This window comes from Chiloscyllium plagiosum, chromosome 18, assembly GCF_004010195.1.
Source record: "Chiloscyllium plagiosum isolate BGI_BamShark_2017 chromosome 18, ASM401019v2, whole genome shotgun sequence".
In the NCBI taxonomy this organism is placed as follows: domain Eukaryota; kingdom Metazoa; phylum Chordata; class Chondrichthyes; order Orectolobiformes; family Hemiscylliidae; genus Chiloscyllium; species Chiloscyllium plagiosum.
Window position 1 is genome coordinate 17,677,141 of NC_057727.1, and position 17,894 is coordinate 17,695,034.

At 39.3% G+C, this 17,894-nt stretch overlaps 1 protein-coding gene across 1 annotated transcript in view; it reads left to right on the plus strand.

Annotated features, from left to right (window-relative positions):
• The window catches only part of LOC122559247 (calcium/calmodulin-dependent protein kinase type 1-like), a 172,542-nt gene extending 163,430 nt beyond the window's left edge, over window positions 1-9,112 (plus strand). Inside the window, exons 7-11 of the mRNA XM_043708629.1 lie at window positions 142-254; window positions 3,190-3,268; window positions 3,623-3,710; window positions 4,949-5,087; window positions 7,889-9,112. Coding sequence (XP_043564564.1) covers window positions 142-254; window positions 3,190-3,268; window positions 3,623-3,710; window positions 4,949-5,087; window positions 7,889-8,001 — 532 coding nt within the window. The 3' untranslated portion in view covers window positions 8,002-9,112. The remainder of the gene's footprint in view (window positions 1-141; window positions 255-3,189; window positions 3,269-3,622; window positions 3,711-4,948; window positions 5,088-7,888) is intronic.
• Window positions 9,113-17,894: the final 8,782 nt, after the last annotated feature.

Sequence of the window (17,894 nt, forward strand, 5' to 3'; positions counted from 1 at the left end):
ACCTTAATATATTTTGCTGCAATGAGTGGGAAGGCTGGTCAAAGTTGTAATATTTAATTTTAAGTTGCTACTGCTCAAAACAATAAGGGTTTACTGAAGATTGCCCATTGACTTTTGCTTTCTCCCTCTCATCATCTTCAGGTTGTGTGGTTATCCTCCATTTTACGATGAAAATGATGCAAAGCTCTTTGAGCAGATTCTAAAGGCCGAATATGAATTTGATTCTCCATATTGGGATGATATTTCAGACTCAGGTAGGTTCTGCTCGCTACATCATCCTGAACACATCCAGCTACTGTCGTGCACTCAGTGGAGGGTCTTGGACTGAATTTACAAGCAAGGCAATAAACAACTTGCACTCGCAGATGTCTGCCTGTGACATACCATCATGATCAGTGTGAGAGGAACCGATGGTGTTTATCGACTAGCAATTGTATTTCTCCATGTTAGCTCCCGGACTACTTTAATAAGACACTTAGAAAAATGTTTCACAGAGTTGTAGGCTTGATCTCCTCTCTATTTCAGTGCTGAAAAGTCTCAATTTATCATCGTGACTTCTTGTTCCTGGTATCATTCTTAAATCTTCACTATCTCACCTAAGATTCTTCCTTTTGTGGTGTATTATAAATAGCTTTCTCTTCTGACTGTGGCCTAACCAATATCAGAAATAAGAAGGTGCCGTTGCTGGAAATATCAGACACAAATTCAACACCACTTCCTTTGTTTCAGTATTCCAGGCCCCATATGAAGTCTAGAATTTTTGTTGCCTTTTCAACAACTTTGTTTCCTACACTCCTACCTTTTGAAACTAAAACGCTGCAGCAGTATACCTCTCTTGATTTTATTCCTGTGGTATATTGCCTTTCACCATTCTTTTCCCCAGTTCACAATTCTCTGACATCTCTCTCCACAGTCTCTGGACTGTTTCCCTTCAGCCCACTGTGCATCCTTCCCACTCTGACCACCACCACTCGTCCTGTGTCTGTGTCTACATGAACAGGGAGGTCAATTCACCTAAAAGAAAGGAGATCCAGCACAGGTCCTTCACAACGTAATGCCTGTAGCAAGTGGGCTGGAAAACTATCCACTTCCCTGTGTCCCTTGTTTTCTGCCTTTGAATCACTCAGCTACAGCTATGTTCCCTTTAATAGTCAGGCTTTAATTTTGGAAACAAGTATTCTTTTGCAGAACTTTATCTAACGCTCTGCAAATAACTATGCACATTCATGATATGTAACAAAATCAATTATACATGGCCTGACAATTAGAAAACCGTGCTGACCACACTAATTAGTGTTTTGTTTATTTCATGCTATTAATTATGAGCTCACCCAATTGATATTCAACTCAAGTAACGCATTCACCTATAATTGTTGGCTTACTCCTCTTTATTGAACAAAGAGTATTCAAATTGTCACGGTACATCTCTTTTATATAATTCCTCTCTCCAAAGTTTTTTTTTGAGTAATTAAGGCTTGTGTGTTTTCCCAAGCTGTATTTCCTGCGATACAGACCATCTGGATCTGATATGTCAATGTCTAGCTGTTATCTCCCCATGGATTCCTTGTGCTATTTGTTGCTATGTTGCTGTTCTCTGCAACAAAGAGTGAGAGTCTGTACAGCTATGTCTCCTATCCACTGCCAGAGTTCAAGACATCTGCTCAGGGCTGCAAGGAACGCAGTGGGAGGGATCGGATCCATGTAGACACAACCGCATCAACAGAATAAGGAGGGAGGTTCTGCATAGTGTGAGGCACTAGGCATGAAATTAAAAAACAGAAGCTCTAAAGTTTTTACCTCTGGATTATTACCTGTGTTTGTGCAAATTGACAAAGGGCTCATTGAATTATAGAAATAAATACGTAGTTGAAAGACTGGTGCCAGAGAAGGTTCCTCTAGTCCGAGCCATTGGGGAAAGTGGAGATGGTATACACCCTGACCATGCTGCAACCTGTGTTGTAAATCGTATAACTAGAGAATTAGATGGTATTTTAAACTAAATAGTGGGAGCATGGGGACGAATGTGGAAGGATGAAGTATAACAAAAATTAGAGATAAGATAAAGGAAGAAAGTGTTAATATGGAAAATGTGGGTCAGAGTCTGGTAACAAAATGTTACTATTCTGGTGCAGCACATAATCAAGACTAATGGGATACTGTTCTTTATTAGGAAAGGAATTAGAGTAAGAGTAAGGATATTATGCTTCAGTTATACAGGGCATTAGTGAGAACACATCTCATATGCTGTGTGCAGTTTTGGCCTCCATGTTTAATGGACTATAGGCTGTTCAGACTGACACCTAGTATAAGTAGATTGTCATATGAGCATGGGTGAAACAGATGGGCTTGTTTCCCTGCAGTTTCGAGGTGCAAGGAGTGACTCGATTGAATTTTATAAGATCCTGAATGGTCATGACGAGGTAGAGGCAGAAAGTGTGTTTCCTGTTCTCCTATTTCCTTAGCCCAAAACGAGGGGGGACTGTTTTAATCTTAGTGGGCATTCTGTCAGGTCAGAGAAGAAGGGAATTTTTTTCTCTCAGAAGATTGTACAGCTTTACAACCCTCTGCCTCAGAAGATGCTGGAGGATGCGTCATTAAATACTTTGAAGGCAAAGCTGATAGATTCTTGTTGGGCAGGGGAGTCAAAGGTTATTGGGGGTAAGTATGAATGTGGAATTTGTCATGGTCTTATTGAATGGCAGCACAGGTTAGAGGGGCTGAATGGCCTATTCTTTTAGTGTGTATGTTTGTGTGATTTATGGTAATGACACCAACAGGTTCTGGATATAGTCATTTAAAAACAAAGAATTGAAGAGGCTGGAGATCTGAAACAAACAGAAATATAAATTGCTGAAGAAACTCAACAGGTCTGTCAGTGTCCGTGGAGAGAAATCAGAGTTAATATTTCAAGTCCAATGACCCTTCCTCAAAACTGGTTCTTCACAGTTATTGAGCGATTAAAAATGCGTAACCTGCAGGGACTCATCCACCTATCTTTCCCTTGTTTCCTGTGAAAATCCTTCAGTCACCATCTCCCCTGACAGCAATGACTGAAATCTGTTGATTGTCAAAAGCCTCATATCACATTGTGAGCTTAGTTGTTCATGGGAATATTTAGCTGGGATGCCAATCATGAAAAGCTCCAGCTATCTTATAACTACTGTTTTTTTAAAATTATTTTCAATTCAGCGAAAGATTTTATTCAACATTTGATGGAAAAAGACCCAAACAAGCGCTATACCTGTGACCAAGCCTTGCAGCATCCATGGTAAGGTTTGAACTGAATCGTATTCATTGTCTGTGCTGATGAAAGGTTCACAAACAGAGTGCACCAGGAGAAAAAAAACACAGGGAATGTTGGTGCAGGGAGTTCCTGAATTAACGTAAAATGATTAATTAATATTGTAGCGGGTTGGAGATTTTTAAAAAAAAAGCCGAAACAAGTCCTGTGCATGGACCCAGATGACAATGATCCAGATGGAGCATTTTCCATCTTGACCTTGTATTTGTGTGTCCTGTTGTATAATTATATTGGATAATACCAATTGAGCTCATTTATCACATACAATAGCAGTTTCCATTTGTCCATTTTCTTATACTGACCTTTTCTTTGATCCTGCAGGATTGCTGGTGATACTGCATTAGATAAGAACATCCATGAGTCTGTCAGTGCCCAAATCAAAAAGAATTTTGCAAAAAGTAAATGGAAGGTAGGTACTTGACAGCAGTGTTGTTTAGAATTTTATCAGTATCTTATTAAATTGTTCAGTGTTCTATCTGTATCTAATACAGATTTACTCCTATCTTTTCAGCTTGGGGGTAATGCTACTAATCGTTCAGGCTATCTGTTTAGCAACACAAATGATATCTCCAGGTCTTCAATTTAATGAATAACCTAAATGGAACATGTTTTATTTCCTCTCTAGTTGTGCAATTTGGATCCACTATTTCAAAAAAACAAGAAATCTGACAGGAAATCTATCTTCTGCATGACAGGGCATGTGTTTTGTAGTAGACAAGGAGAATATAAGCTTTGACTCAACTACAACTCTCCAGCCACATGAAGGAACGCTTAAGTCTGATAAGAATAGGGAGATTTTCAGGAAGGTATATTAGGGACAGGGAATGGAGTCTTTGTCCTCAGACTCATTTTTTTGTGGAGTGATTGATGAAAAGAAGTCTGTTTATCATTGAGTGAGTATAGCACAGGAGGAGGCTGGTCACCCTTCGAATCACTGAATTGCTGAGCTTAATAAAGTTACCTAATTAAAGGTTGAGTTGCATCTTTATGCATCCATTCTCTCTGGTGATAGCTGGTGTGTGGTTCAGAATAATGTGAATGGTACAAGTTCATGTTCTTGAGACCTGTCTCATTGTCCTGACCTGAGAACAGAAGCACTAACAAAAACTGCTGAGAGAAACAGCTCAGGTTGAAGCATCAGCAAACAATGAGGCATGGAGGCTCCATGGCTCAGTGGTTAGGACTGCTACCTCACAGCACTAGGGACCCAGGTTTGCTTCCGGCCTCAGGCGACTGTCTGTCTGTGTGGAGTTTGCACATTCTCCCCATGTCTGCATTAGTTTCGTCCAGGTATTTTGGTTTCCTCTCTCAGTCCAAAGATGTGCAGCTTAGGTGGATTGGCCATGGGAAATGCAGGGCTACAGGGATATAAGGTAGCTGGGTCTGGGTGGAATGCTCTTCGGAGGGTTGGTGTGGACTTGATGGAATGATTGGCCTGCTTTCACGCTGTAGAGATTGTATGATAACCCATGGAATGAAACAGAATCCTTTCTTATTCATTGGGGTGTGTACATTCTTCATTGCCCTCCTATATATAGTTTTTCAGCATGTTTGTGTCTTCCTCTTTATCTTTCCATCACTTGTCCACTTATCCTCGATCGCCATCATCATTTGTAACACCTTATTATTTTGAATGTCTTCCGACAGCAAGCTTTTAATGCCACAGCTGTGATACGTCACATGAGGAAACTGCAGTTGGGCACCAGTCAGGAGGGGTCAGTGCAGAACACACCAACCAGTCCATGCCATGGGACACTGCTGGTGCCAGGGGGAGATTCAAAAAATGGTAAGGATTTGTGAAGATGTTGGACTAAGCTTCTCCACTGCTTCCTGAATATGTTTTTGGCAGTGGGTGCAAATTGGGAAGTGTAAAGGCTATGAACTTCATCCACCTCTATTATTGATGTCCTCTTCCTATTGTAGATTGGATCTTCCAGGAATTTACTAAGAAACCAATGGCTCTGAATGCTTGGCCATTGGAAAATCATGGTCTTTGTATTCTGACCGCTGGCCTCCTTCATCAGTGTGCATACCTACTGATGTATGCCACAGAGCTGCTGGGCTAAGGGTATGCTGAGAGTGTTAAAATCAGGCAGGATTAATTATTCCACCACCAGACCATAACAGGGTAAGATTGAAAAAGCTGGTTAATGACTTCCCTTTATAAGAAAAGCTCCTTTCCAGATTTAATTTCAATATCCTTGGGAATGTTTGAAGGTGCGCCCCATATTTTTTGAGTGGAGAGTTGGTCTTATAAGGGCCAGTTTGAGTCTGAGCATGCTCCTGCGCAAAATTGCTGGAGAAGTCCAGCAGGCCTTGCTGCATCTGTGAAGAGTAGAGTCAACATTTCGGGTCCATTCAAGGGGCACTGGGCTCAAAACATTAACTCTGCTTTCTCTCCACTGATGTTGCCAGACCCTCTAAGCTTCTCTTGCAGGTTCTGTTTTGTTTCTGTTTGAGTTCCAGCTTTGACACTTCTTTGTTTTATTTTCATGATGCTGAACATTTGGTTGTGCTACTGGGTGGCAGTGCCAATATAGTTGCAATAGGCAGAACTGGTGGGAAACGGCCCCATTTTAACTGATTATGGTGAGGACCCATTCTAGTGTGGGAATTCTCTTTGGTAAATTGCTTTACAACCTTCTGTGGAGAAAGACATGCCCCATACCCCATCCCTGGAGCAAAGGACCCAGGATTGGGTAAAGCAGTACTCTGACCCTTCTTGCACTTCATACGGTATCAAAAATGACTTGACCTCTCCACCTGAGATAATGGGGGCTTGCAATGTTGTGGATCCCTCATTCACTCCTGCACTGGTGACCTTTTAAGAGGCTAAGGCTTTGTCCTATATAAGACCCTGAGGAAGCTTAGAGCTGGATTTACCTTACGTAGATCCCATACTGTTTTTTTTGCCCATTTCAGATGTCTGGCAGCAAAGTGCTAAAAGAACAGAGGATTTTTTGACCTCTCTTCAAAGGTTCTTGAAACTGTCCAATGCGGCATAATGTTGCATTTCATTAAGCTTCATTTGGCATGGGCTACATCATTGTTTCAACAGGTAATGATGATCAGCCATGCTATGCCGTGGTGAGGGGATGTAAATTAGATCCCTAATGAGCGATGGGAACAAGGGAGAGTTTGAAGGAGTCACGAAATATAGATTATGAACATATCCCAAAATTCAAGTTACACTTTGTCCCTTCAGCTGGTGGAATATAGGGAGTTCTGAGCATAAAAATGGAAGGGAGAACAATATTCAGACTTTCCTAAGGCCTCCAATAATTAATGACCATAAAAGTGTTCAACCCTGAGATAGAAATGCAATCTATCCTACTGTTCATTTTAAGGCAGGTGGGCGAATACTCAAACTTTAAAAAGAGAAATGCAAAGCTATTTAACTTTACATTGCCCAAAATCTGCTTTAGTTCGGTGTCACCAGTTATCTCCAGCACTGGAAGTGCTGGCAATATGAATTGACTCTTCAATTTCATCACTATATATGAAGTGAAATCCAATTGTTCTGGACAGAGCTAAAACTCCATGTTACATTTAAGCTTAACAGAAACCAAACTGCCTGAACCATGATATTTTCAAAGAAGTCCTGAATTAAACTTGTATTTAACAAGTATTCCTCTCTTCTGTTACCCCCATGCACTTTGTATGACATGATCTGCCTGTGTTGCACACAAACAAAACTTTTCACTATACCTAGGTACATGTAACAATAATATATCAAATCAAGTCAAAAATGTTGATGCACCATTTGAATTTAACTGCCGAAAATTGCAGCAGCATGGAACACTGGTAAGCTCACTGTTGTTTGCTCAGCCCTAGTTTGTCAGGATTTGGTTCCTTGAGTCATCTGGAACTGCGTGAGAAGGATTTCAGCTGCAGTGGTCTGTTATTGTTGCCAGGCAACCTGATGTGATGAGACCGGCTGGTCAGGCATTAACAATGCCTTGCAATACTGTGGACCTGCCTGCTTCAGATATAGGATTACCAAATCTAGCCAGATCTTTACTAAGTTTGAAACTTCTGCCACTAAGTGGGTTCTCTTGTAGCCAACTCAGCCTTGAAGAGTTTTCATTTAGTAATACCAGCTCTGTTTATCTGGACACGCAATCAACAACAGCAGTTCAATTTCTCAGGGGCTAGATGTATTTTGCACTATGGACCAACATTTGATTTTAAATTTTTATTGATGTAGCAAATGTCCTTGCAGAACACAGAAGCTGTATTTTAGTTGGGATAGTTTGTTTCTGATTACTTCTAGTTATGCGGAACAACCTCAGTTATCCGAACCGTGAGTGTGGTGCTGTAAAAGCACAGCAGGTCAGGCAGCATCCAAGGGCATAGCCCTTTATCAGAAATCATGCAGTCCTCACTTTCTCCTCGGTTATCTGAACATCAATTATCCAAATTTTGGATTATCTGAACAAGATCTCAAGGTCCTGTAAAAATGTTATCAGTTATCCGGACAATCAGTTATCCGAACAAAATACTTCCCACCCATCTCGTTCGGATAGTCGAGGTTGTTCTGTATTCTGTTCTATTTTCTGACTGAAACAGTGTGCTTTTATTTCCAAGGTTCACCCTGTGATGAATGCCCTCTTCCCTCCTCGCCACATTCTCAAGTGCAAATGGAGCAAAACTTGCTGAGCAACCATTCTCACAGTTGCCACTACTCTAACCGGGTCTGAGTGCAAATGGAGACCATCAACATACCGGTTATTCATGACATAGCCTGGGCTCAGAAGCAGTTTTTATTTTAAATGTAACAATCATTCCATTCTCAGCACAGATTACCCGAGAGCCTTGTGCTTGGGGCCCCCTCTGAATGCTCTTAAACTTTGCCATTCCTCAGAATGTTGAGCCAGTGAACTGATCCCTGTGATGTGGTTATTGCTTCCGGGTGAGAGGGGTGGGCATACTACGGGCAAGCAAACAGTGCAAGTGACATGCAGGAGCAATAAGACTCGATCACGGCTTGCATTTTAAATTCCATGCCTGGAAACCAATTACTTGCAAAACAGAGTGATGGTATAGAATACACATCGAGGTCAAATCTTTGTGACAGCTGAAAGCCTGAGACAGGGTTTCTAAATATTTTAAATATTTTAAAATTCCAATTAAGATATTTTTAGGTCGATAAAAAAATTCAATTAAGAACGGGCTCAATAAATTGAAATATTGAAATCCAGATGAGTTTGACCCTGCATTCTCTTTCTTTTTATGATAACTCATCCTATAGATTACAGCTGTTTTAATGTTGCTGATACTTTGAACACCATCCCTGATATCGAAAGAGGATTGGTCCAAGTGTCACAAAAAATATCACACAGGTTTGACCTGATATTGAGGCTGTGTTGTGTGTGTGTGTGTGTATATATATATATATATACATATAATGAATTTACTCAAATTATGTCTTGTATTGGGACCAAGCCCCATTCACATTGGCATCTGGATGCCTGTGTCAGTTGAGTTTGCAGATTAATTAATATGGACTGTCACAAAATGATCTGTGACTGTCTCGAGATCACACCTTAGCTTTTTTTAAAATCTTAAACCCAGATGGTGATGGGATTAACCTCACTTTGTACTTAATTGAAATGCTTCATGAACCTCTGCTGCGAGAGCCAGAATGTTTTGTGATAAATGGATAGCTTTGAAGTTGAGCTTCTAGGGCTCCTACGAAGCAAGGAGTTGTTTAAACAGTTGTATAAAATTGTGCTGCTCTGGGAATTATTCAGACTTGCCAACCAGTACTATTTGATTAACTCAGCGAATTTTTTCAGTAGAATTATTTTAGACAGAAAACGTGTGGCTTTTATTAGACCATTTGTACATTTTTACTTTGTCTTGGTGGATCTTCAGTAGTTACTCATTTAAGAATGCTGATTGGCTGAAACACTTTCAGCTGAATGGCGGACAAGGTACTGAGAATGTGAGTGGCTGCTGTTGAGCCCCTGGATTCTCATCAGCTCCTTGTAACGTCAGAGATGAAGGAGATGTTAACTTCATCAGATTACATATGGACATCAGTGATGTTTATTCCATTTTGTTTTTAAATATTTGATATTTTCTTGCAGGACAATTAGAACTTTCTTAAAGCTAGATGACCCTTAGCCTCTGGAACATTTTTACATTATTTACTGCAGATTTAATTCTAGTCAGTTGATGAAATTGCACACTAGCAGGTTTGAAATGTCAAGAAGGGCTAATTAGTCATAGAGTTACACAGGGAAAAAAAACCTCTTTTAACTTCCTGTCCCAATTGATACTTATAAGCACACAATATGGTGTTAAGTGGAATTAATATTTCCTACTCTCTCAGCAGGATCAGATGTAGAAATTTAGAGGTGTAAGTGGAATTAATATTTCCTACTGTCTTAGCTGGATCAGATATAGAGAAGTAGACATCTATTTTTGTGAAGGTTTTCATTCATGGCTTCCTTAATTCCTCAATTTACTCAAAGACACTTATTTTCCTTCCAAAACCTTTCCGGAGAATGCAGTGCAGTCTTTCTGGAAAACGCTTCTGCTGACATTATCTCCTCTGGTCTGTGAAATATTTACAAATTAGTGAATCAGATATTTCCCATGATGGTGATTCACTTACCATGATGTGTCTCGGTTGATGGATCTGAAGAGCCCGCTGTCAGAGTAACACTGGGACCATCTGTTAACATCAATACAACTACAAGTACACACAAGGTTAAAGAGCCCAATGCACTTTATGTTTGGAACTTTATAATTCTAACAAACCCAAGTTCAATCCCCTTCGTGGATTAACAGGGTAAATTGAGTTCTCACTACAGCAGAAGAGTTTGTTTTTAAGAATGGAGAAAGTCTCTGTGAATATTGGAAGATTCTGTTTTTAAATTTGAATTGTGTTTTAAAATCCATAAATTCAGGAGCTTCTCTAACCTTGCAGGCCTAGGTTGGCACTCAGTAACACTGTCATTGTGACTCAGTTGGACTTCAGGTAAAACGCTAGCCACACATCAACCCATCTCAACAATATGTTTTTCACCATATTGCTTTCCAGCAGTGCCCAGGAGCAAAGATGAATAAGGGATTTTCCATCCATTAAAAGAAAAATGTCAAATACAGTTTGTTTAGAATTAAATCTGAGAAACAGTATGTATCGTGCTAACCTGCTAAGACTCTAATTAGATGAAATGCAAAACAAACAAAAACAGAAAATGCTGAAGAAACTCAGGTCTAGTATCATCTGTGGAGACAGAAGCAGAGTTAATGTTCCAAGTCCAGTTGCCCCACGTCAGAAAGTGAAATGTTAATTTTGTTATTGAGAGAGGCCCTTGCTTTATATTTAAATGGGCTATTTACATTTTCTGGTTATCTATCATGAACCAATTCTTCATGTCCATAGACAACCATCAGATGATTATGGAAATAAACACTTTTCTCACTTAAGTTTAAGAGAAAACAATTAAATACTTGTAATGCACACTCTGAATGTGTGCTACCATAAGTATTTACCTGAAGGAAGTCCTAATGTTTCAGAATGTTTGAAGTTCAATGGATTATTTAACAGGCCAATTTCCCTCAACTAGCCAACAAACTAAGTTGAAGTTTGGTAATGCCCCACATGATGTGTAGTGCTGGCATGAGATAGATGTTTGGAGATTCTGATCAATACTGAAACTTGAACTGTAGATCCTAGCAGCAATTGGATCAAATACTAAAATATTCATTGACAAACTTTGGACTCTTAGAACTGATATTATAATATGAGCTTCATTAAATTCCTGACCCATATTAAAATTGGTTTTTAAAATATCTTTGATTTTTGTCCTGGCTATGTACTTAGTTTCAAACAAATGCAAAGTGATTGCTGGAACCAGTTAACTCTTCAGTTAGCCACTGGTTACTAGCATATCCATGCAAACAGTTCAGTAGCTTATAGAACCTTTTCAATGTAGTGGGTACTCTGACATCTTTTGGTAGCAGCTATTAGTGTGATGAGCCAACAAGGCAAAGGTAGTTCTTCTTCCCATTCCTTCTGGTTCCATCATTACATTCACTTCTGTAATGTAAGGAAGTTATGATTTATTTGGATAATTTACCGCTCTAAAAATCAAGAAGGCTCCAAGAAGAAATCTGAGATTGGAATGAGGTTTTTCCTAGCATGTGCTTCGAGCTTACCAATTCTGTAGCTTTACTGAAAGATATATTTTGTGTGATCTTGCCTATATGCTGAGATAGCTGACATTTTCCCTTTTTCTTTGTTGAGAGAGAATGTATAACTTAATGGAAAGAAGTCTTGTAGCACTCTGGGCTAAGAAGCGTTGATTCTGTTTCACATCAACATCAAAACCTTGGACATCAGTAGTTGGGATACTTTGGATTTCCCATTTCAGTCATGGTTTATCCTACCTTTCTTTTGATAGATTGCAGTCGTGGTATGAGCTTCCTGTTATGTGCCAGTAATCAAATATCAGTATTCGAGTGATTTCTGGACATAAAATGAGGTTTTAAATTGTGTGAAATTGTTATAGTATTTGATTTTGTGATAGACTTTAAATTTCCAAAGAAATTAAACTTAAGAGTTGCAATGCTGGAAACTTGAAATAAAAGCGAAATGTTCTGAACATATGCCACTTGCATCTGTCATAGGAAAACATTGATTCATGTTTCTGTTTAAGATTTTTCTTCAGAGGTCAGTGTTATTGTCTGGAAATTCTTTACACCTAAAATATTAATCAGACTTTTCAGTTCTAATGGCTGTGCTGTGTAGTTTTTGTTAGGCCTGATGGTTGTTAAGAATTAAAGACTATAAACTGTAGATTCATGTTGTATTCCAGCCCGGTATTTCCATACTCTGCTGACCTGTTTCTCTTTATGACTTACCTACATTGTGGACCAGTTGATTTTGAGTTGGATAACCAGAAATCAATTGGGCAATAAAAGTACCTTTTTTATTTGCTTTTCCTTTTTTTTCTGTTCCAGGATATAAGCTGATGAGTGCAAGATTTAGTGCCCATTGCTAGTTCCCCTAAGCAGTTAGTGTTGAGATTTGAGTTTCAGTAGATTTGATATCACCGTGTCAGCAAACAGATTGTTGAGTATCTAGAGTCCCATGCCCGCCTGACTGGTTAAGGGGAGCAGGTGTCTGTCTCTAAAAGACTTTACTTGAACCAACTGTGTTTCTGTGACAATTTGACAGCTTTGTGATTCTCCTACCCTCTTTTCATTTAAAGGTTTTTTGTAAGATTAATTTGAAATGTTGAAATAGCAGCATTTGAACTTGTGTTCTCTAGCGTGCATAGCCACTGCATTACTTTGTGTATCCCTTGTTTGTTCTGACTTAGGAACTTTGACTATTCAGAATTAGCAAACCAAACATATGAATTCAGATCCATTCCACCCCTGTCGTATCTTGTCCTATGATGTTTGGAAGACTGGGTCAACTTGGACAAAGCTTCAGTGAAAAGAATGGCTAAGATACCACTTTTATCCCAAATTAAATGAACTATTGTTACAGAAATGGAGGGTGACATTTCACCTATATTCTCACCTCTCCATTGTCCACAATAATACATATATTTGTCAGAGTATTGTAGAGATTCTTTACTTTAAAAAAAGATAAGAGATAAGTAAGTTTAAAAGAAAAGCATTTATTCACACAACAGAATGTAAACTCAATGAGAAACACTCTCATACAGGCAGATACGCGCACACACGTAGGGATGGATTCTAGAAATTGAATAATGAAATTCAATTATTAATGGAATAATAGGAGGTAAATCATGTTGATAAATAAACCTTTAGGATACATGCATTGCAGGTCTGGATGAGTTTCCTCTTGTGGTTCTTCGGAGAAGATCGGATGTTAGAAGCATTGTAGATGAGGTTATAGCCATTTTAATGGAGATGAACCTTTTCAGGCAAAAACTTATTAGTCCCATCCGTCTCCAGTTGTTAGGCAGGATTCACATCCTCTGGTTGAAGGGATAGTCCATCCTTTCCTGATTTTTATCCAGCTTGTCCTGATTTTGCCTTTTCCTTTGGAGTATTAAGAATTGTTACCTGAATTCCATTTTGATTATGTAACCACATGGTCATTACTTCAATTTTATCACAGAATTCATACAGCCCAGAAGTGTTGGTGAACAAATATTTGCTATGATGTATCAAATGCCTTTTAAAAATGACTCAATGTCAGAAACCCACACTTGTTTTTTTTTGTGCCTCTCTTTGTTAATGGTTGAGCCCATGGACATTTTCTTTTGGGGTTGCAGTGTTGCTACTGATTTTGAGATTTGGCAAATACAAATGTAGTTGTAAATTCCAAAATTAGTTTTGTCTCCTATATGCCATCCACGGTCATTTTACATTGAGAAGTTTCTGGAAGACCTAAGGCACTTCTTTGTCTATGCAGTAATTTCAAGAGTCACCTGATTCTCAGTGGCCATGTTTACAGCAATGTTCATTTTTAAAGCCAATTTCAAAAAGTCCACATTTAGGAAGATTATACAGTGACTGGACAAGACACTATCAAAAGTGTGACATGGCTATGTGTTCAAGTTTTGAGTGCCATGTCTGCCTCAGGCCCACGGCTATTCTGCAGGGTTAAGTCATTACTAGAAAATGCAACCGTATTATTCCGCAGACCACTGTTGTTCTTCAGCACGTCTTGTGTACAGTACAGTTCAGACACTATCATCATCCTGTTGGAAAATGTTGGAAGTCAATGGTTTAGCATCGTAAGAAAGATTTTTAAAAAAATGTTGAGTTATTGAAATCCAGCTTTGAGTCGCACTTTCCAAACTTAAAAGAAAACAAAGGTGCAGTTTGTAACAACAGATGTCAGGAAGAATAAAGCAACTTATTTGAAGAAAAGAATGAAGCAGCTTGTTCTGATTGCCCTGCAGCCACTGTAACTGGTGGATCATTGTTCCTCGCCTGATTCAGCCCTGTAGTAAATCATGGGTAGTCAGAATAATGGCAAGATGCCAGCTGGCAGCAGGAAGTGCCTGCCCACCACACTTCCTGCCTCATATCAAGACCATTTAATCCCTTTGCATTTAATACAGTAAGGAAACCAAAACATTGGTAAAAGTCAATTCAATTACATGTCGTGAGGATGAGGTGGAACAATACTTTGAAAGATCAATTCAAGAGAGGAAATAGCAATGATTAAATGAATGTATTATCCATTTCTTCAACAAGAAAATCATGCGCTGCCCAACATTAGGAATTTAAAATATTTTTAGTTGTTTACACAAGGATTGAGCAAGATTTTAATGTGGAATCTAAAGACTGTCTGACCCTTCTGAGTTTTGTTTCCCTTTGAGTTATTGTTAATGACTAGCATTTGTGTTTACACAATACACGTGAAAGAATATCCCACTATACCAAATGGGCACCAAAATATTCACCATTCCCTTCGCATTAAGGTAGCCACTCTGTATAGGCCAATTGTGTTGTGTTATATTGAATAGAAAAGTTGTGTCTAACAATATAATTGTGTGGAATGGTTTTGCTGACAATCAATTGTTTGTATTTGGGTGGTGGTGAGGTGGGGGGGGAGGGGATGGTGGTGGGGGGTAACGGTGTGAGTGACAGCAGCTTCCTTGCTGACCAGTGTTCATAGTGACTCTCTTGTTAGCCTCAGTTCACCTCTATTTGTGAAATAGCTATCAGTACAGTCCTTTCTGTCCACTGCTGACTTGAAGTTATCCTGTCCTGTAGTTGTAATGGCTGGAGTTGCATTTTCCTTTTTTTGTTGTTTGAACTTGGCAGATCTTTGCATGATGTTATAAATATTTGAAGGAAGATGCTTGCTAAACATAGCTTTAAACTCAGAATTATGATAATTCATAAAAGAAACTGATTTATTGCAGCAAGGGTTGTTCAACATTGTTTGCTAATTGATTCCAGTCCCACTTTTAAGTTTTCAGTACATCAGTATATAAAGCAGCAGTGTTTCTTGTCTAGTTCCTGTTCCTCTAGTGCATTATGCTATTAACTTTAATCTTAATAATATAAGTTTCCTGCTTCCAGAGTGCATAGTTGTCTCTATGTACTCCGCCACACTTCCCAATACCTATGATATATTAATCTTGCACTTCAATGTATTTCCTACCCTGTAAAACATTGTTTCCCGGTCTAACAGTTTATCGGTTTTGCTGTCTTATAAATTTCATTGTGCACGTTTATACTAGGCAGGCTTAAATCGGTGGTTTCCAACACAGCTATCATGTGATAGGAAAGTCTGATAAGAAGATATCTAACCTGTCTGTCATTTTTATGGCCTTTTAAAATGCCAGGTGGAGAAACGAGATACCTCCCACCATAGATATTGATGGGCAGTTGATATGATATGTTCCATGGTCTGGAATTCATGGTTACAGTCACCGTCAGGTAATATTTTAGCTTCTGCTTGCCAAGGTTGAATTATGTGCTGTAAGTTGTCTTCAAGGAAGGTCAAGGACCTGTATTGTTGTCAGTGGTGAGGTGTTGACTTTCTTTTTGTATGCAGCAAGCATCCCACAGTTCCATCCATTTGGATAGTGGATTGATATGAATGTTAGCTGCTGTTTCCTGAAAGGGTTGCTCCAATTTTAAGGGTTTTTTTTGAGGTGGAATTTTCCAAGTCTTTGAGAATGGGAAGATCATTATTTGTTGTTTTTTTGTTCCCTCTTGCAGACCACGATGGTGGCACCCAAGGATTTAGTTGGGCTTGGGGATAGGTCATGGGTAAGTCACCTTCGGCAGAGGAAGCATTGAATGCTTTCCTAAGATCTTTGTTGTTCCGATGACATCCTGAATCAACTGTCTTGTCTTTCCTGGCTCAAGATAGTGGTATCAGGAATAGAAATAGCATTTCCAAAAGGCCCAGGCCATTGATGGCTAGTTTATATGCATCTCCTCTTGTGGAGGGGTATGGTCCATTTTATAAATGTTGGAAAGATCCTGTGTGAGTGCAGACCTCTGTGGCAAATATTTACTTGGTTTTGCCACCGACGTAAAATAAATTGTGATTGTTCATTATATTATTGATAAGCCAAAGAATTTTGCCGCACTGAATAATTGTTAAAGTTTTAAAAGCAGGCCTTTATGCCAGGCAGTGTGATAAACCAATGGCAAGGTGATGAAAGCTGCTCCTTCTGGAATCCTGCTTTGAGGTTGTTCATGAGAATGAGGTCCAGGTAGTTCATGAAATACAACATATTAATAGTCATAGTCATACACTGAAGCAAAGGCCCTTCAGCCCATTGAATCTGTACTGATAATAACTGCCTCTAAAGGCACGCTAATTCCAATTTCCTGAATTTGTCCCATATCCTTGCATGTTATGAAACTTCAAGTGCAAAACCAAATACCTTCTAAAAGTTGTAAGGTTTCCAGCCTGCAGTACCTTCCCAGGCAGTACATTCCAGATTCCATGACCTGAGTGGAAAAAAAAATCTCAAATCCCCCCTGAATCTCCTGCCCCTTACCCTAAAACTATGCTCCTTCATGATTGCCCCCTCAACCAAGGGTTTAGCTGCTCCTTACTCACCCTGTTCATACCCCTCATAATCTTAAACACTTCAATCATGTCCCCTCTCAGCCTTCTCTGCTCTAAGGAAACCTCCTTAATTGCTCCATTCCTGGTAAGATTCTGGTGAACGTCCTCTGTATCGCATTCTTCCTAAAGTGAGGTGACCAGAACTGCACACAGTACACCAGCTGTGGCCTAACCAACATGGTAAAACTCCAACGTTTCCTCCTTGATTTCATACTCAGTCCCATAACTGATGAAAGCAAGTGTCCCATATGACTACTTAACTATCCTGTTCATGTGCTCTGCTGACTTCAGGGATCTGTGAATAATTACCCCAAGATCCATTGTTACTGTGATCTACGCAATGTTCTGCCATTCATTAAATACTCCTTCATTTTGTTTCTTCTTCTAAAGTGCATCATCTCACACTTATCAGGGTAAATACTATCTGTCACTGCTCTGCTCATCTGACCCACCCACTTATATTTCTTTGTAATGTTGAACCATCTTATTTACAATTAACCTCCTCACCAATCTTGGTGTCATCTGCAAACTTGCTTGACATTCCCCACATTTTCATCCAAATCACTCTGTATACAACAAACCATAAGGGTACCAGTACTGATCCTTGTGGTACACTGCTGGACACAAACCTCCAATCATTTAAACAGTCTTCTACCACCACCCTTTGTGTCCTATTACTAAGCCAGTTTCTGATCCATTTCTCCAAGGTCCCCTCAATTCATGCGCTTTAACTTTCTCCATCAGTCTGCTAAGTGGTATCTTGTCAAAAGCTTTACTAAAATCCATATACCCTGTAAACTATATTGACTGAACTTTCCTCATCCACACACTTGATCACATTTTTGAAAAATTCTAACCAATTGGTCAGTCGTGATCTCCCTCTGAGAAAGCCATGCTGACTATCCCTAATTAACCCACGCTTTTCCAAGTGGACATTAATTCTCTCCTTCAGAATTTTCTCCAATTGTTTCCCTACCGCTGACATGAGACTCCCCAGTTTGTAATTTCCTGGTTCATCTCAACCCCATTTGAAGAGGAAAGAACAGACAA